Genomic DNA, 27,271 nt, shown 5'->3' with positions numbered 1-27,271 from the left:
AGCTGTGAATGTAGGAACTGTCCACTGGCAACACTCATCCAAATTTAGTGCATTTACAGTGAAAGGATGTTGAAAGAGCATGTGGCTCCAGTGAAGATGCACAGCTTTGTCCTGAGATTCCTGCAACACTATATTTCCACACAGACTTTAATTGAGCAATTTTTGCTACTGTAGGATGTCTCGGTACGTGGAGAAAGAATAGAGAAGCGAAAATATGTACGCAGTACATATTTACGTTCATCAATGTTACATGAGAAACTTGAGACGGGAGAACAGTTTTATTATTGAAAGCAGAAGTGTCGTGCGTATCTCTTATTCGCAGTTCCCTCTTGCTCTCAGGGGGAAAAAAATGCATTGGCTGTTCTGAGTCTTGCGAGGCAAGCCACATGCGTGTTCAGTCGTTGAAGGGCCAAGCTAGAAAGCTTAGTCTCTTGAAGGGAGCTGTCAGTGCGCATGCGCAGTAGGACAGTTTCCATGGCGCTGCGAAGACCTGCTGAGTGAGTTGATTCATAAACTTCTCACTCACGTCCTTCGCTGACACAAATGCGAGAGCGGTGCTGCCTTTTATCCATTATTACGGGTGTTATTTAGTTTTTTTGCGCTGTCCTGGCGGCGTTTGGTAGCACACCATGTGAATTTTACTTTTTGAAGCACCCGGCTGACAAACTAATCATGGGCTATCAAGCGCTGGAAATCTCCGCCTGTCTTTGATAGGAGCCGTTTAATTTGATAGTCGCTGTCTTTCCCCCACAAAAGTAAGTAATTCTTCATGTATTAAAACATTATTCAGACCTATTATCCCACACGTTTTAATTGTTTATTATAAGCTGTAAGTTTTTTAAATAATCAGTCTGAATTAAATGCAAGATGTGGGTGAGCTAAGCAGATTAAATCAAGGTTAGCTTGCAGCGTTAGTTGTAAAGCAAAAGGGATGCGACAATTTCCAGGAAGACAAACAGCCAGACGTTGAACTTATTATCTCTTTTACTTGGAAACTGGAGTTAAATTTCACACTGCTGAACAAAAAGCATTACTAATCGCTTTTTTTTGTTGTTGTTGTTATGAAGCCCACAAATGTTTGATTGTTCCTAGGTTTTTAGCTAATTTAAGAGAGCTTTTAGCACAGCTCAAGTGTTGTGTTAGTCGTCAAACATGTGATTCCAAGGCCTTTTTCCAAAGAAAGACACGTTACTTTTTGACTCTGGATCAGCTGTTTTCTGCAGGCTGTGTGGCAGATAATATCCTCATTGTTATTTAGATGCGGTGGTGCCTTTGTCGTGTGTTTAGGTGGATAAGGTCCACTGCGTCTCTCACACAATAAACACCGCTGCCAATTTAACGTTTTTAAGTAATGCAACAGCCTTGCAATAAACCCTACCTCAATCAGGGTTGTAATGTTCACATTTCACTTTAAGAATGTGTACATTCAACGTTATGGTCATTTTGGAGGCTGTAGAGCTGCAACAATTAATCAATGAATCGATTAGTTGTTAATTTAATCGCCAACCTTGTTGACACGTGATTAGTCAGTTGAGTAATTTTCTAAGTCAAACAAAGTCTTCTGAAGCCTCTGAAATGTGAATAGTTTGTGGTTTCTTTCTCCTCTGACAGTAAGCTGAATATCTTTGGGTTGTGGACATTTGAGGATGTCATCTTGGGGCTACTGACGAACATTAACTTATTGATTAATCAATAAAATAATTGACATATTAATCAACAGTGAAAATAATCATTTGTTGCAGCCCTACTTCTGTTGAATTATATTCCTTAGGAGTGTTCTGATATTTAGTCCACCCCATTTATAGCAGTGAGGTTAACCTAAGGCTGCTGTTGTAGTTGCCAGTGTATTTGGTACACCCAGCTAAGGCTAAGTGTAGCTCCATAATGGGTGAACAGCCACTATCTTGATGCTCAGCTCATTTTCCTAACTCATTTCCCCAGCAAATGTGGCCACACACTGCTGGAGCCAGGCTCGCTGGTAGTGTGTGTAATGTGTGGATGGATGTGTTGAAGGCACCTGGAGGAAGCTTTTCCTCCACTGAGTGTGTCTCTCCCTCTCTTGCGGCGTCTAGATGAACTGCTTCAGTCAGAGGTTGAGACGCACGGCTCCAGTGCGTGGCAGCAGCAGAAATGAGCTGGTGCCCTCCAAGCCTCCCAGGATGAACGGATGGTCGTGGCCCCCTCAGGCTTTCCAAGTGGTCGGCTGGCTGCTGTACAGCTACCTCGCCATAGTCAGCTTCGGCATCTACATCCCTCTTCTGCCTCCACCATGGAACCAAGTGGCCTATGCTGTATCCTTAACACGCAGCTGAAAGCTTGCTGTCATTTTAGCTGACCGTTAACTGTGACTCTTTCAGATTTGAATATGGAGCAAACATTAGTCTCGGCTACGGTTTTGTTTGTGCTGCTGGAAGAAGACAAGCGTTTTGTTGTGTGGGCTGTCTGTATGGGCTCCAGTCACACCAGACGTGACTCTGCCTCTGTTTGTGTGGTCTCTATTAAGCCCAAAAGACATAATCAGTGGTGTTTTTGTCACATGTTGAATGCTGCATGATGTCAACGCTGGTTTATTTAACTGAAGCTTTACTCAGCCTTAGGAACAGTTGATTTCTTCAGAGCTGGCTTTATTTCTCACACAAAAGATCCACTTGTGTGCAACAGTTTGCAGTTTCTCCTTCATTTGTACTTGTGCCACTCACTATTCTGTATTTAATTGCACATTTATCACACATTGGAAGCATTTTTACGCTATATAATGCCATTTTCCTTGACCCTTGTTAACAGCTGACAGGCGTAGCATTTATTGTCCACTTTTTTACCCATATTGCTGCTGTGACGATAGACCCAGCAGATGCTAGTGTGAGGGCCAAACAGAGCTATTCCAGTCCATTGCCACTTTTTGACCGGACAAAGCAGCCGCATGTCATCCAGGACCTACGCTGTTATCTGTGTGATGTCAAGGTGTACGTATCCAAAGCAGAAGTCTCTAATGTGAGTTCGCGTTTTTTAAGAGTTGTGTTTAATGATGTTTACACAATGGTTCTTCGCGCAGTGGCCCCAAAGTGAAACACTGTGGTGTTTGCAACAAGTGTGTGGAAGACTTTGATCACCATTGCAAATGGCTGAACACCTGCGTGGGTGGCAGAAACTACTGGTACGAACTAGTGTACTTCCTGTGTCATGGTTGGTGTTCAAATATAATGTGGGAAGCTTTGTAAATTAATATCCAGCTTTCTGTGCTGTCTTCAGGTGCTTCTTTGTGGCACTGTCCTCTGCTACACTAGGTGTCTTCCTCCTCATTGTTGTCATCTTGTTCATATTTATTCAGCATTACATGGATCCAAACACCCTACGGGCCGCCCCACAGTTCAACAGTAAGTCACCAGAATACTGAGCTTTCTTTTTCTGACCGAATTTGATAGTATTTTTGTTAATTCTATAATTAAAAGCTGTATGTGTGTTGTTCTTTCTGTAGGTGTGCTGGGGAATGGTACCTGGCTGGTGTTCTTACCCTTAGCACCCATGAAGACTAGTTCAGCTGGTCTCCTTATACTAGCCTTTGTTACAGTCCTGCTGAGCATCACCTGCCTGCTGCTGCTCGGCCATCTGCTGGGCTTCCACTTTTACCTCTGTGAGTTGCTACCTTCAAGACAGACATTTAACAGGGCTCTTCTCTCCTCATCCAGTCAACAATCTTCACCATTTTCCTCTGCTGTGTGTTCTCCTCTGGACCTTACAGTTTATAAAGGCATCAGCACATATGATTATGTAAAGATGCAGCGCCAGAAAGAAGCCAGAAACCGAGACAAAGAGGCAGGAAATCCACATGATGAGAAAATCGATAACAGGGCAGCACAGGTGAGACCTGTCGCCGACATCTCACTGTCAGATACTTGTTTATACTGTCATGTGTATAAAGCATTTCTTTTTTCCTTTTAAAAGACTCAAGAGAGCTCAGTTGACTGTGAGCCAGCATTATCACAGAGTTCAAGGTAAGCTAATCACTTCTTGTTAGACACTAATTAAATCTCATTTTGGAGAGAAGGATGATTATTGCCACTCTGGTTTTCCTGCAGTACCTGCAAATTTGACAATAAGGGCTTACTCACAAGCCGACTTTCAGAGTCCATATGCACGGAGGTAAGCATTAGACTTACTGTGTATCTCTTCTTTGACTTATTTCACATGCATCACATGGGTAACACCTCATTAAAATGTTCTTGTCTAGTTGGAAAACTTTAAGAAATCAGCAGAAAAGGAGAATAGTTTCCATTACGGCACAGAAAACCCCACAGAGCACACAGCAGGTAAGTATTAGACTGCACTTCATCAGTATTGTTTACCTTGCTACTTCGCCATCTTCGTATTTTAGAAAGAAAGAATTAGAAATTCCTTTCAATGTACAACCCTGATTCCAGAGATGTTGGGGCACTGTGTAACGTAAATAAAAACAAAATGTAATCATTTGCAAGCAAGCTACGTTTCCTGCAACAGCTTTATAAAGTGTTTCTGAGCCCATGTAGTAACATCATTTATACAGTCAAAGTGGTGAACCTCGCTCCATCCTTGCTTCTGAATGACTGAGCCTTTCAAGGATGCTTGGATGATTCATACCCAATCATGATACTATCACCTGTTACCAATCAACCTGTTTACCTGTGAAATGATCCAAACAGGTGTTTTTGGAGCATTCCACAACTTTCCCAGTCTTTTGTTACTCCTGGCCCAACTTGTTTGAAACACGTCACTGCATCAAATACAGAATAAGCAGATATTTACAAAAATCAATGAAGCTGATGAGCTAAAACAACAAATATATAGTTTTTGTACTGCTTTCAATTGAGTATATGTGAAAAAGGATTAGCTAATGATCGCATTCTGTTTAACTTGTGTTTTACACTGCGTCCCAACTTTTTTAGAATCAGGGTTGTATTTACAAACACAATATAATACAAACAAACACAACAAACTACAGCCAAAGAAATGATTCACATTATTTATAACAGGAACTGTAAAACTATGTGAATTAATTGTAAATACAGTATGTACACAAATCCATGACAGACTGGGACTTTTGACAGTTATGTTTATTAGCTCATAGTACTAAACAGTATTTGTCTGTGCTAACAGTTAACAGTTGTAAATAATACTTATCTCTTCTCGCTTCTGAAAGGGGAAATCTGTATGAACGACAACAAAAGCTGGAAGCCTGAGGCTGATGAAGAGGCTCAGAGCGCCAGCGTGAAGTCTGCTGACAGTGTTCCGGGAGTGCAGGACCCTCTGGGCAGCTCAGTCATGACTCCAGATGATACTTAGCAGTAGCCGACGTCTGCATGGTGGTGCATCAGGATATGCTGCTCTGAGCAACTATTTATTCTGAAGACATGCTTTATGAAACTGAGCCACACAACCAAGGACCATTGTTGGCAGGGACAGCAGACTTCTTGGACCTGACAGCAATTTGATAGATAACTATGGACCTGTACTTGTGTTTTGTTCCTTTTTATCTACGTTATGTGTTTTTATGATGATGGTTGAATTATTTAAACATTGTTTTATCTGTCTGTTCTGTATAGAGAGCCAAAGTCCAGCCCCACTTCCAGGTTAGCCTCTGTTCTACTAGCCTAAGTCAAATGTACGAAGTTCACTGTTCATATTCTAAGCCAAATGAGTATCGAATGCTTTACTGACAGTAACCTTTTGGCATCTTGTCATTTTAGCTGATGACCAAAGAGAACATATTCTGTGGCAAAAACACCTTCTCTAGCTGAAAGTAGTGGAACAGATGCTTGCTTGAAAAGGGAACATCACTTCAGCTTTCTATTGCTGTTTTATTAAGTGTTGATTTCACAAAACTGGCACTGTCCAGTGACTGTTACAGCTCAATTTGATAGTAAAGACTATAAAGTTACGTTTTCATGTTTGGCTCATTATTTTTCTTCTTCTTCAGCATACTTGACCACTCAGTGGCACCATAGACAACCAAAGCCCCCCACTTCCGGCTTCTAGACGTTTCCATAGTTTCTGTCTGTACTCTTAACTGAATAGGCTGGATTTACCAGCAACATATAAACAATTAGGCAAGACATTGTGACCTGAAAATCTATTTTAAGTAAGTGAAATGGATGTCCTGCCAGTTAATCTTGTGGTTGTGTCTACAGAGGAATGGCAAAAAATCATTAGGCACACATATTCAGTGGGCCAACGGGAAGGCAGGGGAATGGGATAAAAAATGGAGGTAGAGTTAATTGTGCTACTGAAGGTGACCTGGAAGAAAACAATGTTTGGAACACACACTACTAAGCAATTTTGAAACAGAGCAATGCAAGAGCAAATAAGAGGGCAACAGATTCAAAAGATCAAGTTTTCAAGAAAACAAACAGGCCTACAAGGCAGAGATGGTGCACAAAACATACTCATCATTTCTACTTGGTGTGTCAGTCATCCAATCATCTCTACTCTGACATGAATCTGGATTAAGTTATGCATTATGTTACCTGTGCAGTGCCTGGGGGCTCATATGCTCCCTGATTCTGAGCAGGATGCTTTGATGGCCCAGGATAATGACCTGATTATTGGTGGTATAGTGGAGAGAACTGAGCTGCTACTGAAATTCAGTGATGAGGTAGGATGTATGTTTTCTATTCTGTCAAATGTCTGCTGAAACTCTTCATTGACAAACCGTTATTTGAATTTGTCCTTTTACAGACCCATCAGATGGTTGCTGCCGGTCACACTTGTATGAATTTCGAGAACAGGATGCCACAAATGTGATAGACCTCACGGACCATCCTTTCAGTCTGATGGACATTTTCTTTAAAAAGTTAAGATGAGGTTATTGTGTTTTGTTGTGGTTTTGTGGTTTCACTGTTTAAGCTCAATTCGACAGTAAAGGCTTTTAACCACACGGTGGCGCAATTGATGCAGCTTGACATGGACTCACATGTCCCCAAGTGATTACGCTACGATCCAGGCTGCCTTCACCATGATGAACTCTGTCATCACGCTGAACCTTCTCTTTTGCTCACAGGCACTCGTGTTTTACCCCTTGCCCCTTGTCTTTGAGTTGTACATCAGAGAGCTTTATCATCGCTGCTTTATCATTTGAATCATCAGCAAGGCTGGAGGTTATATAATGTCCATCCACGTCCAGCCATTAAGCTGCTCCCGGTTGTATAACACATTACTGCACTGTGCATCAGATGAGGAAGTTTCAGAAGGCAGCTTTGGGAAGATAAGCAACCTTCTTGAGAGGATGTTTAAAAAAAAATATTTGTTTTGACAAAGAATTTCTCGTCATGGTATAAAGTCCCGAGAGTCAGTTCCCCCTGGCCACAGTCAGGACATTAAGACATCCTGTGCTCGGATAAGAGCAAGGATCAGATATTTTTTTATTGCTGAATGTGACCGTTGCCCTCTGAGATGCATTTCCTTCCTATAAGGCTCATGATCTCTCTCTCTCTCTCACACACACACACACACACAAACACACACACCGGTGCTTCTCGCTGGTTGTTTATTAATGAAGCTCCGAGCCTCTATATAAAGCCAAGCACGCCCTTTGTTTACATCCTCCACCTCTGCCTTTCAATAGCACCGAAAAGATGCTCGAGGCTCATGCTGGCCGTTTATCAGCGCTCCACTGAGCACCATCACAGCCCGCAACGACGAGGCAGGAGGAAAACAAGCTCGTCGCGCACGTCGGCAGCCAATCAGCGGGCTGGTTTCTCTTCAGCATCTCGTGGGGGGGTTGGGGGACGGGGACGGAGCCGTCGAGCTGACTCGAGCTCAGGCAGCGGGGAGGAAGGAGACCTGGAGACTCTGCCGCGCGCAATGATGGTTTTGTGAATTTGACGACAAGGTGGAGGATTACGACGCCAGGTGATTAAAACGGAATTATTAGTTCATTAGTGGAGGCGAAATGCACGTTGTTTTTTTGCTCATGCTAAACCTGCATGTTTTGACAATCTGAAAAAAATGAAGAATGGCAGGTTACAAGAATCCAGCTGATTCCTGTGAAGGCAGCTTTTTGATTCGTTTTCATGTCTCCGCATGCTTCCTTTATGCTGCCGTTGAAATGCGAGACGCCTTTAAAGCTGTGAAGACGTGTGGCAGCATGAAAGGGTTTATTTTTTTTTATCTATTTTGCCATGTTCTACAATGGCAGACACGCGTGAGGGGCTGACAATAACAAACGGATCACGTGGACTCTGTGTGAATCTGGCATTTTGAAAGTTTATGTAACATGTTTGACTCAGACACACTGGTAAGGCCAGCAGCTGCCGCCACGTCCTGAAACATAAACATGAGCTTTTCCTCCTCTGTTTATCTTTTAAACGTGGGCTCGATGCGAGTCAGAGTGGAGGGATCTCCAATAAGCACCGTTATTGGTTAGAAAGAATGATTGACAGTGCATTTGGCCTGTGGCTGCAGTCTTCATGCCAAGCTGTTGGGTTGCATGTAGGTAGTTACATAATTATGCATGAAAAAAAACCCCAGTATTCCTTCTTTTATTCCTTCCTGATTGTCTGTTGATTGAGTTCTGAAGGATGAGTGAGAGTAATTGGATGCAATTTAAATGGATTTGATGTAATTATGTGCTGTATTGATTGCTTGGTAGAGAATGAATGTACAGAATTGAATTAGATCCAGCTCTGATGCTGGTTATACCAGTAGAAAAGAAGTTATTAGTGCTTTATATTTAATGCAAAGACGGTACGCTTAAGGAAGATAATATGTTTATTCCTCCTCGGTGAGTGGTTTCAGAGCTGCATTCTCCCCATAGGTTGAATTAGGTATGCATGAAAAGAAGACACAGTCACTGAGTTTGTCCCAGATTTCACTGTTCTTGGTTTCATTGCACTAGTCCAAGAGCCTTTGGGTTCTGTCACAAACAATTAACCTCAGAGTGTAAATTACCCTATTTTGTTTGTGATGACTCACATTCAGGTCAGGTTTACAAAATAACAGGAATGTTTTTGGGCAAAGTGAAGTGTTGTGCTGTGACAGCATTGTCGTAACTACAGGAAACCAAAGGGAGATTATTTATTTACTTTGACCTTAACATTAGGGAGTAGCTGCTGTTGTGTGTTTCAATGTGTTTTCATTTTTCAGCTGCTGGATAAGTAATGATTGTAACATTACAGGGATTTTAATTAATTAAATGAGACATTATGGAACGCAGTCTGGCCTCTAAAAACCTTTATCTGGACTCTAATCAGAGCTAATTTGCTGCTGGCTCAACAGGCCTCCGTCCATCTGAGCCTTGTCAGGGACACTGCTGTCTCTGGCATCACATATTCCTCACAAATGTGTGGTTGTATAAGGACCCCCGGGCTTTCTTTACACTGCCTTATACCTCTATTTGGCTTGCTGCTGCTGCCAACAATAACCACTGCAGCTAATTTCAAACATCTTGTTTTTCTACTGCACAATGCTTGCCAAGATCTTTGACTCACAAAGCAGTTAAAGGGTTTAGGGAGGTGAGGACTGACAGAGACAACATGGTGGTGACCTCAGACCCAGGCTGCAGCACGCCGATGTCATGCCCTCTCTCCTTGTGCCTTTGGGGGGGTTGACTGTGGCCAAACTGGGAAATGGTGGAAGTTGCACTAAGTGGTGTCAGGTGTACAATCCTGAAATAATGTTTCAATGAGGCCATGTTGAAGGATTGTTCAAAAGGCTTCTATATTTTTGTTATTATTGACCAAAACCAAACATGTGTTTGTCCATTTCTCACTGTTATCCAACTCCCCCATGTGGTCTGTGCCACACAGACACAAACCGATTGCCTTCTATGGAAGATGCAACTCTGCAAAAAGGTTCCCAATTATATTGGAGATTTATATATAGGAAACACAGAGAGAGAGGGAGAGCGAGAGAGGGGAATCCCTGGAATTGAACAGGGATATTGAGATTACACAGTACACGTCTTAAACCTCTGTGAACCCCACTAGGACAGAGTATGTGAGATTAACTAAAAAGAATTAGCCCATTTTCAAAGCAATGAAAGAACACCTCAGCCAGTGCTGAATTGTGAACTGTGATTCATAATTTCTGCAAATAGTAATTATTTTCAATATTGCTAATCTGCAGATTATTTTCTCGTTTGGAGTATAAGAGATCAGGAAAAAAGCAGTCCTTGAAGGCAAAGTGAGGTCATCAATTTTTTTGTTTGGTCTACCAAACAGAGCAGTTGAACCATCAAATGTTTTGTTTGAAAGAAGGAAAAAGGAATTGATTTGTTGTTGTTGTTTTAATAGTTTTAGGGCAACAATGGAGGTTTAAGGCCCAGAGAAGCGGGCAGACATGGTGTACTGTAGATGGAGGTCAGTGTGGAGCATTGGGGGGGGGGGCTTCGGCGTAATGATGATGGTTTTTACGTTTTGATAGACTGACACTGTCACATTCCAGAGCACTAGCCTGGAAAGGACACTGATCTAGATAGAAAGCAGATGGGATCCCTGCATGCCCACTCACCACGATGGCATGATGGAGGAGAAGGCTACCGCTAAACACCTTCCTCTCTCTCACACACACACATAGACACACACACACATCACTCTGACAACAGTGTCATCATTTTGTGAGTTAAACACCATCTGCCAAACTAACAGTTAAACACAATTTTTCAGTTTTTGGTATCTCATGCTGCGTGTTGTGCGCTGGCTGATCTCCTCCCTCGAGAATGAATAGAATGTTCCAGCGTATTGTTGCTATGAATAGACGCAGTTCAAAATGGGTCAATTTATGGTTAAAGCACTCATCTGTGCAGTGTATTGCCAGAAGGGGAGTGTATGTAAGCATGCTGTCATCCAGTCACAGATTTGTCTCTGGAGATCTGCCCTTAACCAAATGGCTTCTCGTTTGGATGTGGCAAAGTGGGGCAGAAACAAGGCACAGAGAAAACTGCTCTGAAATGATGGTTGTATTTGTCTAATGTTTAACAAATCCCATCAGAGTAGCAGTTCAGTAAGGTAAAGCTTTGTACCAAATGGTCTCTGCTCCATACTGTCTATGCAGTCTATAATGATACAAGTAAAAAAGCTCTGTCCTTTCATCTGTGTTCCTCTGTCAGCCACTGAGCTGCAGTGTTAATGACCTCTCTCTCATGTACTGAACATGATGTGGTTTGAGGAGGCTTGTTGTACTGAGGACTTGAGGCACTTGAAACTACTGACTATAAATTGGAGGAGGAGAGTGAAAAGAATCCTTTGTTTTACATCGATTTTGCTGCTGTCACTGAAGCACAAAGGAAAACACACAGCAAGCGGCTGATTTATGTGAAAGGATGTGGATCCTCGCTGAAAGTTTATGATGGAACTTCAGTGTGGGCTTTACAGGAAGCTGCAGCAAAAAAAAAAAAAAAAAAAACTGAACCAGGGAACATCAAAACCTGCATGAAAGTAATTGTAAGTTGCAGCCTTTAAGTGTGATCGCATTAGTTTCCATCAAAACGACTCACACTGTTGCCTCATTTTCCAAGTAGACCTATATAATGGCACTGATCTCTTTATTCCATCTGTTAAGATGAAATATGATTTGATTCTCAAAGATGAATTTATATCAGATAAATACAAGTGTTGCATTGATAGAATTAATTTCTTTTATTAATTCACACTGTTCTGTTCTTTTCTTTTCAATTCAAAACAGCTTTAATTGCATATTATTAACATGTAGTGCAAATATACACACATTCACTGTGAAAAGGCACAAATAAAAAGATCAATCATTGGATTTTAAGAATTGATATTGGATCATTGAACTCTAAAGGTCCATTTTCCCCCTCCAACTCCAACAAGAGTTGCAAGTATATTAAATACATGTTTTACAACCTTTGTTGCTTCATTTATTAATTTTCTTTGGAAATGTTCTGAATAGTGAGCTGTAAGTGCAACAAATGCATTTTGATTTCCCTGTCAGACCGGGCTTCTCTCGTAGTGACGTAAATATACTTTACGCGTGCAGTTCGTTGGTGATTCTTTGTGCTTGAGAAATAAACGATCGAGGCTTCAACAACCTCAGTAACTCTGTCTGGATTGTCTTGGCCTGAGTCCTCGATGACATATGACTACAAAACCCCTGCCATGAATAGTGGTGCTCTGCGATGTCACCACGTGTGTATGTGAAGAAATGGCCATGGGTCAGACAGAGAAGCCACGAGCACTGGACAAAGGCTTCCCAGTGTCTGCTGCTCTGAATGCCATTATTCACACACATTAATAATCTCTTCTTTTTCTCCCCTAAGAATTGACATCCTGATTATAATAGCTTTATGCAGTGCCAATCTTGGAACTTTTGTACCCATTTAAGTGTCAGCTGTGTTTAGCAAGGCAACATTTACAATCGTTGGCCACGGGGTCGTGGAAACAAAACCCTTCACGCTTTGCACGGTGCCACTGGGGGTGAGAGACAGCACGTTATAGGCGACTTGCTGGAAACTTTGCCTGCTGGAGCAGACAGTTCAGTCTACGGGACACAGCGGCATCTCTCTCCGGTTTGCATTTTGTTTGTATCTATGTAAACTGTAGCTAGTGGTACTGCTGGCAAATCTTTGCGAGACTTTTGCTGGGGTGCGCTCCGCCATGGCAACACATGTCCTTTAAGGATGCAGAGCTAAGTATGGGAACAGCTGAAAGGTGAGCAGAGCAACATCGCTTGCTACAGATACAGCTCAGGGTTAAATGATCTTATCAGAAACTGCACAAGCCATTTTTTTTGCTATTTTGCTTGTTAGTAATTTGATTTTCCTGCATCTCACTTAAGGAATAATGGCTAAAGTGAGCACTTCAGGTGTTGTTCAAGTGTGAGGCTTTTGAGAAGGTGACATGCTGCTGCTCTGTGCACAGAGATCAAAATCAGGATGATGATGTGTTTCGAGGGGAATCCCTAAACTGCTCATCTTGCAAATCTAACCTCTAAAGATGTGTGACAACAAACAATAATTAACATGCAGACGTTGATCTGGATGGAATTTGGTGTTAATGATGATGAAGAGGCTTTTGATGTTGTTCTTTCTGAAGTTGTGGTTATTATTCAGTCTATTCTGAAGGCTTTCCTTCAATGTAGCTCTGCCTGTGTGTCTGTGTGTGTGTGCCAGACTGGATTAGACATTATGTCATAAATAACTGTGCACGATTAGAGGGTGATGAGGACAAGAGTGTAATATTGTTCTGTTCATAGTGTAGTGTAGCTGCGTTAATTGCTTTACTTTTATTCTTTTCTTTATTATGCCTTCCGCTGCCTTGCACTCACGTCTGCACAGACACATTCTCTCACAGTATTCACCTCCATTCTCATCTTTTCCACAGCACAAAGAGAAAACAAAAGTCAGCTAATCCAAGCACTGCACAGAAGACAGCAAATTCCTGCACCAGCATGGCAGACCAGAAGTAAGTTTTAGAAGTCGTCCACAGTGTTATGAGCCTTCACCTCCCATTTTGTGTGTTAGCTCAAATATCCATCTGCTTTCTTGGTGCTCGATGTGTGCCCCTTTGAATTCCACAGAGGTCTATTTAGATCCTTCACCTCTGTGCCAGAACACGTAAGACATCTGCCCATTCACAGGCAGCGTGAGCACAGAAACACACCTCCGGAGAGCCTAATCTTGCAGTCACAGAAGTGCCGTACGAAAAGGGACAGCCAAGAGACAAACTAGCAAGCTGTGTCTTGATCTTAAGATGCACTGTGCGCTTTCTGTTGTTTGCTTTGTTTGCAAGTCTTGCAGAACAGGGTTACATCAGATGTATTTCAGCCAAATATTGTGGTGTACAGGCATGTGATTAAATCTTAAAAGAATGATTTAGTTTTGTTAATTAAGCTTATATGCCCAATTGAAGGCTCTTCTCAAACCACTTGTGTCATTTTACAGACTTCTTGTATTCAGTTGTGTAGTTTTAACGAGTGGCTTCTGTGCATGTATGACATTTTCCATTATATCATCTCAGCTGAAAATAACCTTGTATACCCCTCACATCACATGCACGATGAGATGGTTGCATTTTTTCCCTCTCAGAGACAACATAGATGACTTTAAAGTCCAGACAGCCAAGCATCCGAACATAGGCTCGGCCCCTTTACGGCCACACAGTGAACAGTCTAAAGACCGGGCGTCCAAAAGGCTTTCGTCCGAGTCTAATGGGACCAGCGAAGGAGGTGTGGGGTCGTCCACGCCAGTGGAGATGACTGCGTTGGAAGAGTCGTTTCGGCGCTTCGCCATCCACGGTGACACTCGCGCCACCGGCAAGGAGATGCATGGCAAGAACTGGTCCAAGCTCTGCAAGGACTGTGGCGTGATTGACGGCAAGAACATCACCCTCACTGACGTGGACATCGTCTTCAGCAAAGTCAAGTAAGGAAGGCACCAAATGTATTGTATACTCAAGGTTAATGTTCTAAAAGTCTGTTTAATCGTCCAGCATCTGAGCCAGCTAAGATCTTGTTACAGGCATGCTACTACAGGATCGTGTTCTTTTACTACATACTGCTATTTTCCTGTTGCAACAGCAGAGATGACTGCAGGCTTAGTCACCCAAATCAGCATGCCTGAAAGGCCACTAAAGTGGTGCAGAGAGAGTAGCATTGTGGTTGTAAAAAAAACAGGTGGGGATGAAAACTGTCTCTGGACAAAGGATATTTCTCTTCTATTTTATTAGTGTTCAGAGAATTGATTCAATGGCATCATCTTTAGCACACAGCCAGATAAAACGGGCTCCGACCTTATTGTCCGCTGACTGACTGGACAGGAAGGACAATGAAAACTGGGTAGAGCTGAACTGAACTGAATTCATTAAGATGTCATCTGTTTCTTCATGTTTCATTAGTGACTGCACCAATGAAAAATTACCACAAACATTATCATAATCATTATAGAAACAACTTTAAGGTTCATATTGTGTCGTTACTGAATTACACATTTTCAGGCAGTATTCCGAAGATGCCATTGTTTTTATTCTTTGTTTTTATTCTAGCTAAGTTGGCTTAGCTGAAGCTATCCATAAGAAACAGCAGCCAGAGCAAGAGGCCAAGATGGCTCATCCTGCGTCCCCTCAGGCCAGATTGATTCATCCTTTACTGCTTGATTTAAGTGACGTAGAGTCGAATAATAAACTGCGGCCTCAATATTATTCCACCGAAGAGGACGAACGTTTCATCTGCACAGCTGTGCTTACATTTACCAAGTGTACTGAGGGTCTGCAAACTATTCTGATTGATAACACATTGACAGATGAGTGTAAATATCTTCCTCACCACTTTCAGTGTTACTATTGTTACAGTATTGGCCCCATCCAGTGAGGTCTATACAGTGGTATCCTACGTTGCAAAGAATAAAGATGGTGTTAGAAAGGACAGGGCCCTTGCATAGTGGGTTTGTAAGAGTTTTGCACATGGTTATATTTGAGATCTTCATTCATACACAAAGCAGCTTTTTACCTTGGCTGAATGTCGTGAATAAAGACTGTTCTGCTAGACAGCGCCAGAATAGAAGAGTATGGCTGGAAGCCACTCATCATGTAGTCTCGCTGCAGCAGTGAAAAATGCCTGCTTGGAAATCTCAAATTGATTTAGTGCATTTTCCGTCTTCTGCTGGTTTGTAATCATAGTTCAATCTCCGTCACTTTGTGTACACACTTATATACAGGAGATTCCAAAATGGTTTTTACTGTTATTTTCTGTTTCAGACTGTTTGTTTCTATCTCTATAATAGAAGAGTGTTCAGGAAAGTTCAGCTCCAGGAGTATTAATGTCCAAAAAATGTATTTCCACAAAACTACTTACTGCTTTTAAAAGCATATACTACTGTGGAAAAAACCAAAATAATTTATTGTTTTACTTCATTTTTTATTTCTCATTTCTGATTTTTAATGTAATTTTTTTTGCGTATCAAGTAGAAAGATACACAGGTATGATGTAAAAAGTAATAAATAAAATTAAAAACAAAAAAAAAAAAAAAAAAAAGGAGATTAACAGGAAGGCTGTGGCAGGATTTAGTCCTGTAAAAGGTCATGCATGTGCCTTCAGATGCTACAGACTTATGCTGACTTACACATTTGATCAGGTTTATTTATCCATGTTTATATTTTGAAGTTTTATCATAGATAGTTCATAGCATTGCTATGTTCCAAAAGCTGCAGAATATAACAATGCAGAATGCAATATGCAGATGAAAGCATGAAAACAATTATTGCAGTCTACATGTTTTCATTATTGGCATTATTTTGCACTTGATAATGGAAAGACTCTGCTGAAACACAATAACCAACTTTATCAAGAAAATCATGCAGGCTTTATAGCTTAAAGAATCATTCCTTTTTTATTTCAGCCATTACTTCTTACAGCAAAGCAAAAGAAGTATCCTTGTTTTTCTGGACTTTGAGTCACCCACATCAACACCTTCACAGTTGCTATGGCAATGGGTGTTCATGTTTACTGCTGTGAACATTTTTCTTGGCAAGACTAGAGTGGGAACTTAAAGCTGACTGTGGGATTTCAGAAGATCCCAGAAATGTGCAAACAATATAGCGTAGCCACTTTAAGGATTGAAGGGAAAAAAGTTCCCCAAATGCCATACATGCTTTTCATGGTGAATCTGTATAATGTTGTTTACATTAGGTGCTTGGATGTGTGTGTCAAGCGTGTGAATTTGCAGGCTCCGTCGTCTGAGCTGCACAGTCTAATCAGGGAGGACCGTACAGTAGTTTCAGTAGAATCTGAACAAAGTCTGTGCTGTACGTACATCTCGGATGCAGCCATGGGATAAAAAGAGGTACAGAATGGGGGAGGGGCTCATTTCCATGTAGTTTCTGACTCCAGGCATGACTGAGCCGAGGAGGGCTGCCATGCCAGAGATGCAGATCTCCACTTTCCCTTTAATCAGTGTCAAAGCTCTTTGCTCACACACGAAAAATTAAACATCTTAATGAGCACTGGCTAATCACGGCATGGCTGGACGAATCCTTATTTGTTGTGGGTATGGAGGTCTGCTGCAGAACGTTGTGTCTCTGCTGCGCTGTCTGCCTGCTTGGAGCCAGAATGCCACAGCATAAACTATGGATGAGGTCGAAATCTGGTGTGGGCTAATTAATTACTAGGATGCTCTTATGGTAGCTTCATTTTCCAGGCGTTGGTTGTATTTCTTCATCACTGAACATGATCGTACGTGGTGCAGAAGTATTTTTAAATGAAACAGCCAGCTACTGTGTGAGATCCATATGGACCATGTACTGCAGATGCTTGAACTATGTAAATAAACAGCAGGTCAGCTACTGCAGTATTCCAAATGAAAATAAACTTCCACTCGTCCCCTGACCTTTGTCCTTTTTAACCCTTACCTCAGCCGCAGATTCTGATTCGCTGTTTATTTATGCAGCTTAATCATTCGCATACTCTGGAGAATTTATTAGCTCAGTGCATCCTCAGGGGAGGATGTGCAGAAGACACCCAGTTATCTTCCCTCGGACGGACAGCAGCTGAAAGTGCCTCTCCTGACAATAGACAGGCACAAAGGAATGGAGCTCTCAAACGTTCAACACTGATGGATCGCCAAAAAAAAAAAAAAAAAATCGGGTCACTGGATGAGTCAAATTAATGCTAAACCCAAACATCACTGTTTACTGTAGCTTGTTGCTATGACAGCAGGTTGCCTGGGGAGACTCCAGGCTTTATAGGCTGTTGTTTACGTGATTTATCACCACAGCAATGGCTGTTTGTGTTGGTGTTACTATGCACTTTTAACATGGAAGTGAAATGGGCACGCAGCCAATTAAACAACTGGAGCACTCTCAGAAGGAGAATGATTGATGATGATGATCTTTCAACGGTTACAACAGTTTGATTTTATATGTGAGAATACGAGGATTCACAAGATCCTTCCAGCAGGTCTTAACGTCTCTGGCATGAAAAACATCAGGGCTGTGGGTGGGGTTGCAACGGTGTGATAACTGCCTCAGAAAATATCAAGGTTTCACATTATACGGTATTACATACATATTATTACCATTAGTGGTTGCAATGACCCTTAAAGGGATGAAAAAAGAAGGATATGATACATCATATCAAGAGAACAGTCACATGTACTGCCAACAGGTGTGTAAGTGCAAGTCTGTGGAGTTTTTCAAGCAACAGTTGAGTACTGAAGCACTGGGAGAAGATATCGGAAACAGTGCAAGTTTTATCAGTGTTCATCTCAGTCGTATACCATCTCCATGCTGTCTTACATCTGCCATGTGGAAGCGATCACACATGACTCCGTGTACAATGCTTGTTTTCAAGCTTTCAAACTCTACTGAAAGGCTATAGAAAAGACCTGCTAATAAATTAAACCTAAATAGGGTTGTCCCTGGAAACACAGTGTTAATCCCGTACTTAAGATCCTTTTCCACCAACATTTCAGGAAGAAATCCTCTCGCAACATCACATACGACGAGTTCAAGGTTGCACTTGGAGAGCTGGCCCGGAAGAAATACAAAGACAAGACCGGAGAGGAGGCAGAGGCCGAGGTGTTCAAGCTGATTGAGGGGAAGGCACCGGTCATTGCAGGAGTCACGGTAAGACTCAAAGCGTGAATATTACTGACTCCATACCGGCAAGGCGCAAAATAAACTCAAATGATTCTCAAACTTCCTCACAGAGAGCCGTGGCTTCCCCGACAGTGAGCCGTCTAACGGACACCACCAAGTTTACAGGGTCGCACAAGGAGCGGTTCGACAACACCGGCCGTGGGAAGGGCAAGGCGGGACGAGAAGACATAGTCGACACTTCCGGATACGTCTCGGGATACAAACACCGAGGGACATACGAAAAGAAAGTGAACAAACCCACCGTGGGCAAACCCATGTGAGGGCGAGGATGAGGAAATAAACATTTGATCAACTACTAGGATAATTTTCTATTAAAAGAGTACTCAAAGAAAGCACAAAAGAATAGGATTTCATATATTTTCCCACCCATATATTTTGTGTGTGTGTGTGTGTGAGTGTGTGTGAGAGAGAGATGATTTTGAGTTCCTCTCTTTGTGAAGTGTGAGAACTGGAAAACTGTTTACATCTATTTTTACAAAGTCATCACCAGCTGGTACATTCCTGTCTGATTGCAAGTTACTGCCAAACACTGAAGAGAACATCCGAGAGAAACTGCTATGCCATGAATATTAAAGCTTTGTTGTTATGATAGGGCCTTGTAATATTAATTGAGCACAAATGAAACAACATGCCAAGAAAAACAAAAGTCGGACAACAGTTTGATGAATTAACAACAATGCACTTTTTAATGGAACTTTTTCTATTCCCATATTCTGCTGCAGAGATGCATTTTTAATTTGTTTTGCAGTTTCAGTGACGATTGGCATACATTTTTGACATTGATGTTATCAGTTTGTTTCTTTTGAAAACTTCAATTCTTAATTCCATCTTCAGTGTTGTCTGCCCCCCCCATCTTGTTAAATCTTGAAAAGAAATCTGCTGTTCGTTGTTTTGTTTATTTTATGAGCTCACACTGTCATTTGAGTCATTTGCCTTCAGCTCAAGCCAAGAAAAATAATATTAAGGGTTTCGTTAACTTTTCTGGGCAAAAATACAATTTAGTTCACTGCTCGACTGAACAACGCTGCCATATCTTTTTGAGTCTGTGAATATGTAAAACATGAAAATCAAAATTCCTTCCATGCAAGCCTATTTTTCTCTTCCTTTGTCATTATTCAGACCTTATTGTATCCACCGTCAAAAACTGTTTTGCTAACATGCTTTTTGAACTTTAAATTGGTGAGTTCAGTCGAATAAGGAAGTTCTAACCACAGCAGATGAGCTGAGTTGTACAAGATTGTATTTTTAACATTTGACTTATAATATTTCCTCATCAGATTTCTATACAGTAGTTCTAATATATTTGTGGTAAGATTGTGTATATTCTAAAAACTTGTGGCCACATGGCTTAATTTATGACACTGGCTCCATATGTTGTTTTTTTCTGTATTGCTGTACTTTGTGCATGTTAATGTATATTGCATTTGATTCAGAAGCATATAGATGACAGTAGGAGTTTGTCATGTCTTATCTGAACTGCCGTGCCTGCTGTGAGGACAGACTACTGGACAGATTTAAATATTTTCTTGCAAAAAAAACAAACAAACAAAAAACAAAGTGATGAATTGTGGGCTCATGATAAAATCTTGTATTGCTTGAAATCAATATATATCAACCTGTACATGTCAGCTGCACTCTGATGCTATTATAATTTGTCTGTCGGTAAAGAAAAAAAGTACCTTTTATGGGTGGTACTGTCATCCAAGGCACAAACTCCACTGAAAACAAAAGCAGGGTTTTACTGTTGTATCCTCCCATACTGTATGTATGAGATAAAGGGAAAAAATTACTTGCAAACAAGTAATATACTTTTATATTTTTCCAACATGGTGACAGTCTTTCATATTTCCTGTAGTCTCAGCTGATAAAGAATCATGCATCAAGTGCAAAACTAGCAGCTATCAGTGTGTTAGTCTTTGTCTGCTCCAGTAGCTTGAATATGATCTGTTTTCTGTGCTTAATGCCAAATACTGTGCACCTTTAATGTGGAGAACCACATTGTCTTCTTTTCTTTTAAAATAACTTAATGTACTATTGTGCCCCGGTGCATGCAGTGTGTTTTTGTTCTTGTTCTTTAGGCCTCTTAATGTGTGTTCATGATTTGTAGTGCATAATTGAAAATAAAAAAGAAAACACACGTCTGAAGCCCTCTGCTGAGTAGGTTACAGGGTGTCAGTCAAAACACTTTTTTTTTTTCTTATGGCTTTTTCAGGAACACTGTGAAACTCTCCACCAGTAGCACCCACCAGTGACCTGTAACATTCACATAAAAGCAAAAGCTACATTCAGTTTATGTAGGAGCATCACATCCTAACCTGGTTTGCCAGGTCTTGCATTAGTGTTTGTGTGAGGAAAGTGCAAGTATCTGTGTGTGTGTGTGTGTGTAGCTCTCCAGCCCTAAGGCAGAGGTATAAATAAAGTCACAGTGCAGCTGCCGGAATCTAGATACATTCATTCCACTGCAGTGTAGAAAGCAGATGGAGACATGACTGACCTAAAAAAAAAAAAAAAATGGAGGAAAACAGCTCAGAGAGACACAATCCTGCTACTGATCCAGGAAATACACTATGACCTTCTCTCTAACATTTCCCCCTTCATAATCGTTTAACATAACAGTCCTGTCACACAGTTATACACAAACTTTCCTGAACTGATTGCCTTTCCCCATTTCTGTTTACGTCAAACAAACAAAGCCTATACATATTTTTTGAAATAATAAACACTATACTATAAACACACAGGGGCTGAGGACTTAATACACACTGACAAATAAATGTACACTGCAGTGACGAAAAGTAGCAATGGATTAAAAACAGTCTGCAGATGCTGGGCCTCGTGCAGCGGAAGCAATGCTAATGTGACGCTCTGCACAGTCAGGCTTTAAGATTTCCATCCCATTGTGCTTCCTCTTTATCCAAATTCTCCTTCAAAGTTTCCCACTTCCCTTCAGCTCGGCTAGCAAACACTAGACGGTAGCCACCAGGGACCTGCAGTGGTTGCACAGACACAAATCACTGACATCCAACAGAGAAGGGCTGATTATGGTGTGAGAACATCAATGTTGTGGGTGTGGCGACACCAAGATGGCTGCATCTTCTTACCTGTGGCTTTCTTGCAGCATATTTGACAATTCCTTGACATTCTCAGCCTCCTGCACTTTCTCCCTCAGCTCCTCGACCTCTTTCCTCAGCTCCTCCACTTCTGTCTGAGCCTCTGAAGACGCACAGAGTATGAGTAAGGCAAACAGCAAAGTACTCACTTGTATGTGTCTCCAACTGGCATTTACGCCCACCTTTAATCTGAGTAATAGGTGAACGTTTCATCATAGACTTGAGATACTGTCGTTCTAACTTGATGAGCTGTTTCTGCAGAGCCGCATTTTCCTTCAAGACAATCCTCAGCTGCTCATTTAGTTTGCCCTGTGTTTGAGTAAAGACAATAAATACAGACTGCTCACCAAAAGCCAGGTAAAGCTCAACACCATTTTCTAGAGCTGAATCCACTTACGACTGCACTGCGAGCTTCCTCCAGCTGAGCAGAGAGGTTACGGACTTCAGTTCTGTGCTCCTCCTCTCGTGCAGCCACTTGAAAAGTCAGTGCATCAGTTTCCCGTCTTAAGGTCCTGACCTCAGCCTCCCAACTGGAAATATCCTTTTCCATCATACAGAGGATCTGGACTGCCTGAGCTGGAGCCAAAAATAGAAATGATGAGAAGACATTTATTATCTCTGAGCTCCTGTAATCAGAGACCACATTCCCCAAAACCAAACTCACACAGGAAGTTGCTGTGATGCCTCTCTCCTGTGAAGTGTTTGTCCACGAGGTTGAGGAACATGTCCAGTGGTTTCCTGTAACTACCCTGGAAGGTGAAGTCAGAGTTGAGCTTGTGAGAAAAATTACAGATGAATAAGGACTCTGTATGTGAAACAGTAAGAAGAATCAACTTCCCACCCTTTTTCCCTGTTCTGCTTGCTGCGGCAGGCTGGAGCCTCCTTCCGTCTTGTTGAAGCTAGAATAAGTCAGTCTTGGTGGATGTAATATGGGGTTGGAGCGGTCAGACAGATTCAAACCAGGACGACGCGGACTGGGAGGCTGGACGTTAATGAATGAAGAGCTCTGACAGCGACTTTGATCTGGAAAAATGTTGAAAATGTAAATTTTGTGTTTCTTTACTTCTGACAGAGGATTTTATTAAGTACAGACATTCAGGTCTTACCAGGATTAGGAGTAAAATGCACCTTGGCCACGTGTCTGGTGTGTTTGGGGAGGTCCTTTTGCTTTTGTTTTCCAGGCACAGCTCTGCGTTTCCCTACACAGGGGCTTCTGTCGCCGCCTAGTGGTGGTTTTACAGATTGTCATCAATTACCGTAATTTAGTGCCTTGTATATTACTATTTGGAAAAAAAAAGTATTTAATCCTGTGTTCATTCAGCTATGAATACCTATTCTAATCACCATTAAAAACTAAAGATTTTGATTAGTTGCAAATAAGCTGATTTTGCATAAGTTGCTCAAGGATCATGTTTTTTTTTTGCTTCACATAAAACTGGAACTAAAGTTAAGAAAATTGCCATTGAACCACAAAGTATTGCTCCTTTCATATAAACTGTTCTCTATCCGCCTAATAAACCACGAACATGCACAAGACTAACTCTACATCTCTTATTGACTCTCTGGACAGGGAGCTGCAAAAACCTACCATATTTTGTGGGGGGGTGCCTGAGGATGGATTTAGCAGTTTCCTAAAAAGAAAAAGCACATGCAGGACATATGATAATGTAGATGCACGACTGGTAACATTGTTTGACCGACTGTGAAATTAAAATCACCTGTTTTGGAGGAGAAGCCCTTTGTTCTGTAAAATCTGTGGATTCTTTAAGACAGTAGACAGTTTGAAATTAAAAACAAAACCCAAATTCCACTGGTTTGGTTTTGATTTGACAATTAGCTTTTGAACTGGACCTTCTGCCTCCTTGTGAAGTGAGTCAGCGAGGGGCCAAGTATCACTTTGGCCTCCATGATTCATCGCAACAGAATTCAACACAATATCATCGCTGTCGGTCAGGAGAGAGAGCTGCTTGGTCAAGCCGTCAGCTAAAGCCAGTCTCTGACTTCTGCTTCTGAAAACCACAAGCAAAACAATAAAGGCAGGATATCAATTCTTTTGTCATTTAGGACTTGACACGCAGATTCTTCTGTGGCTGCTTTCTTCTAAATTAAGCATTTAAGTCACTCCCTTTTTGCTTGTTTTTTCTGCAAACTTCTTTATTGCAAGAGCACATCTGAGTGGTGAGCATTCATGTCTGGTGTACAGTGTAATAGAATAAGGGTTAAATGAGGAATTAGACCTGAAGCCATTTCTGTAGAGTATATGGGATCATATTTGTTCCCCATTAACAAGATTTCTTTGAGAACAACAGGCTTCAGACCTGTATCAGGAAGTCGTGGCTAGTTTAAAGCTGAAGTGAAGAGGTAAGTTTTTAGCTTTCTTTGGAAAAAATTCAGCGAGCTGGCTTGGCCTGATATCTGTAGGTAGTGTGTTCCAGAGCTTTGGGGCGTAATTTACCCAACATACCCAATTTCTTTCGACTGTTGCTGGAAACTACCAGTAGAACAGCAGCAGATGATCGCAGTGTTCAGTTCTGAATGTTACAGGAAGCCAGTGCAGAGCAACGAAAACTACAGTGCCATGAATGAGTTATGGTGAAAAGGTGTATTTGTTAGGAAGAAATGTGAAAAGCTGATTGAAATGTTGTACTTTTTGATCAACTACTTGATGGGCAGGTGTTTAAAACTTTCTCACAACTTAGAGAAAAGTTTGATTTACCTTCAAGTGACCTATATAGGTATTTACAAATTAGACATTGTATTATAAAAAATACAGGTTGGGAGAATATCAAAAGAGAACCTATAAGTATAGAAACCCATTTTATACATTTATTTGAGCACCTTGTATCAACAAAGAAACACATATCTCATATGTACAAACTGCTAATGTCAGATATGTCAGATAACACACTGCATATTAAACAGCAATGGGAATTGGAACTAAATACAACATTAGATGATGAATCTTGGGAAAACATATGTTCGAGATGTCACAAGGGGATTGGAAGTCAAATTTGGAAAGAATTTGACTGGAAGGTCAAAACAAGATTCTTCAGGACACCCTTAAAAACTTTTGTCTCCAAAACCAATACCAGCAATAAATGCTGGAGGAACTGTGGTATGGTTGGTGACCACACTCATATATTTTGGGACTGCCCAAAAATACAGACATTTTGGAAAAACATCAAAGAAGAACTGAAGAAGATTTTGGAAATGGACTTCCCCCTGGACCCACTTATATTTTTATTAGATGTATTTCCTAACCACCTTTTTACTATCGAACAATGTTACATATTGCATATTTTGTTGATGATTGCAAGAAAAATGATTACTGTTAATTGGATGAAAGCAAGCCCTCCCATGACTTCACAATGGCTACAAAAAGTAAGGCATGTCTACATGATGGAGTCTATGACTGCTCAGTTACAGTTAAAAATGCCTACTTTTTTACGAAGATGGGCACCAGTCATTGACTATCTTGGTTAGGACACCCATACCAATATTTTGTTTTTTGTCTTTTTTGTCTTTTTTTTTTTTTTTTTTGTACCATTTTTGTAATACTGTAGATATGTATTGAAATAACTAAATGTGTGCTCTTCTTATATTGTTATTTTTATATGACAAATGAAGCCCAATCTCAAGATGAATTTTGTTTTCATTATGTTAATTGCCTGTTTTTTGCATTAAGGCAATAAAGTTCAAAAAAAAGAAATGTTGTACTTTTTGGACAAATTCAAGACCATGAGATTTTGTAAATAGTATTTTTGAAGAAAAGGAGGACTGTAGTTTTGTATACATGGTATCTATGGTGATATATCAATCACAGTACACATCAGTGGCCTCAGGCACAACCTTGGTGAAGGCGTATGGTATACGGGAGGAGAGCTGCGTGACATGTTGTAATTTTGAAGAACAATCAACCAACTTTTCCAGAGTTTCTTCTTTCTTCTTGTGTTTTCCATGTTTTCAAGACCTTTGGTAGACCTTCTATCAAGTCAAAGTGGGGGTGCCATAAATAAAGACGTTACATCTGACAATCAGTGTACCTTTGGTAAGCAGCCTGGTTTAAAGCTGAGCTCTTCTGCTGAGGTATTAGGTCAGAGGAGAACTGCAGTATAGTGGCTTTGCGCTCGGAGCATCTGACTGAACAGCCGTCTAGAAGACAAAGGAGGGCGCCCAGTTATGCTGAAAAGTGAGCTGAGATTAGCACAATCTGTCCGGCGTGGCTACGTCTTACCTAGTTTGCGCAGGCTGGGCATGGCATGCACCAGATGAGGGCGGTAGTGTGGGTGACTTTTGGTCAGAGGGTTGAGCCTGAGGTCCAGCTCTCTCAAAGCTGGCAGCTCGTACAGCACTTCCACCTCTTCGAGGGAAGGTATGCAGTTACGGTACAGGATCAGCCTTTCCAGCACTTTCAAATATTGAACTCCCTGGACAAGAAACATTAAAGTTTTAAAAAGGGGCCAGGCAAGAGTTACGATCAGATACAGTCATAACAACGTCACTGTAGTTTTCTGTCTATGATGCCTCCAACACAAGCTTGTAAAAAGGTGGCTGGTCTGAGGGAGGGATGGGTGAAGGGAGGCAGGTGTGTGCTTCCACAGAGTAACTCTGGGGTCATGTGGGTGGTCAGTCAGCACAAAACCCATGCCGACATTTCCAAACCCACAGAACTTTCATTCTCAACATTTTAGCTTAGCTTTTCAAAGATACCAAATATGTCTGAACGTCGGGTGTAAATGATGCATAAGACACCTATACAGTGCATCTTGGATTTCAACATTTCTATGAATGTCATCATATGGCTCTAATGAGGACCTTAAACAAGCCAATACGAAATATAAGCGTGATAAACTCGGACAGTTCAGAATTGTGGAATTTGATGCAACATCTACAAACACATTCACTGCGTAAAAACACGATCCGGGGTTTAGGCCTAACGTTACCTGAACGGAGACGAGAGCATTGTTGGAAAGATCCAGAGACTTCAGATGGACAAAGTTAATCAGTGCGCTTCCAAGATGTCTGATCTTACCGTCCTCATACATCCCCGGGAGGCTCAGTGAGCGGACATCACCTGTTTTAAATGTGTAATATATGTATAAATGAGACCGCTCTGCATTATTTGCTTCTCATGCTTTGGTTTGCAGCAAGATTTGACAGTTATTTGGTGGCTATGTTAGCTGTCGTTAGCTTAGCTACTGATGCTACGGTTTAGGGAAGTAACTAGTTCCAATTGCTTTAGATAACAAAATATAAACACCCCGGCTTGTTAGCTGATATTTTTTCCCATATAAATTATGTATAAGCATGAGAAAATATTACCAAGACAGGGATGTTTTAACTGTAACCTATTCCTTATCCATTGCTCCGTTATTGTTGACAAGCTCTCCGGCGCCATACTTTTCGAACTGTAGCTGCCTTCAGGTACTGTCAAAATAATCTTAAAAAAACACCTTACCATACTGCTACTCATGAATGTTGGACATTTCCTTCAATTCACATTATCTGCTAATGCGGTCTTTCGTGCTATAATCATCCGAAATCCTATGACACTCTTTGCTGAATGAAAGTATATTTTTTTGG

The 27,271-nt window shown here is 41.2% G+C and overlaps 3 protein-coding genes across 4 annotated transcripts; 2 read left to right on the top strand and 1 right to left on the bottom strand.

Moving 5' to 3' along the window:
• The first annotated feature begins 542 nt into the window (after positions 1–542).
• zdhhc11 (zinc finger DHHC-type containing 11) lies at positions 543–5,876 on the top strand. Of its 2 annotated transcripts, XM_041943204.1 has the most exons (11): positions 543–755; positions 2,073–2,291; positions 2,785–2,963; positions 3,053–3,154; positions 3,250–3,374; positions 3,476–3,631; positions 3,740–3,858; positions 3,943–3,992; positions 4,077–4,140; positions 4,229–4,307; positions 5,174–5,876. In XM_041943204.1, the coding sequence occupies exons 2-11, from the start codon at positions 2,073–2,075 to the stop codon at positions 5,314–5,316; spliced, it is 1,236 nt and encodes a 411-aa protein (XP_041799138.1). In that variant the 5' UTR covers positions 543–755; the 3' UTR covers positions 5,317–5,876. The 2 variants fall into 2 exon arrangements, with proteins under 2 accessions (XP_041799138.1, XP_041799139.1); XM_041943205.1 differs by lacking the exon at positions 543–755 and having other exon boundaries at positions 2,177–2,291; positions 2,792–2,963.
• A 1,895-nt stretch (positions 5,877–7,771) lies between these two features.
• On the top strand, positions 7,772–20,715 carry LOC121610183 (tubulin polymerization-promoting protein). The gene is made up of 5 exons (XM_041942174.1): positions 7,772–7,881; positions 13,311–13,391; positions 14,015–14,350; positions 18,392–18,545; positions 18,629–20,715. The coding sequence occupies exons 2-5, from the start codon at positions 13,378–13,380 to the stop codon at positions 18,836–18,838; spliced, it is 714 nt and encodes a 237-aa protein (XP_041798108.1). The 5' UTR covers positions 7,772–7,881; positions 13,311–13,377; the 3' UTR covers positions 18,839–20,715.
• On the bottom strand, positions 19,245–27,091 carry cep72 (centrosomal protein 72). Its single transcript, XM_041942173.1, has 14 exons — positions 27,011–27,091; positions 26,632–26,762; positions 25,923–26,115; positions 25,732–25,840; positions 23,540–23,697; positions 23,407–23,450; positions 23,277–23,319; positions 22,795–22,911; positions 22,530–22,711; positions 22,353–22,437; positions 22,086–22,264; positions 21,871–21,997; positions 21,680–21,791; positions 19,245–21,565 (listed from the first exon to the last, which is right to left on the bottom strand). The coding sequence occupies exons 1-14, from the start codon at positions 27,084–27,086 to the stop codon at positions 21,544–21,546; spliced, it is 1,578 nt and encodes a 525-aa protein (XP_041798107.1). The 5' UTR covers positions 27,087–27,091; the 3' UTR covers positions 19,245–21,543.
• Positions 27,092–27,271: the final 180 nt, after the last annotated feature.

The sequence above is a fragment of the Chelmon rostratus genome, chromosome 8, assembly GCF_017976325.1.
Source record: "Chelmon rostratus isolate fCheRos1 chromosome 8, fCheRos1.pri, whole genome shotgun sequence".
NCBI classification, from domain to species: Eukaryota; Metazoa; Chordata; class Actinopteri; order Chaetodontiformes; family Chaetodontidae; genus Chelmon; species Chelmon rostratus.
This window is presented reverse-complemented; position numbering and strand designations above follow the sequence as displayed.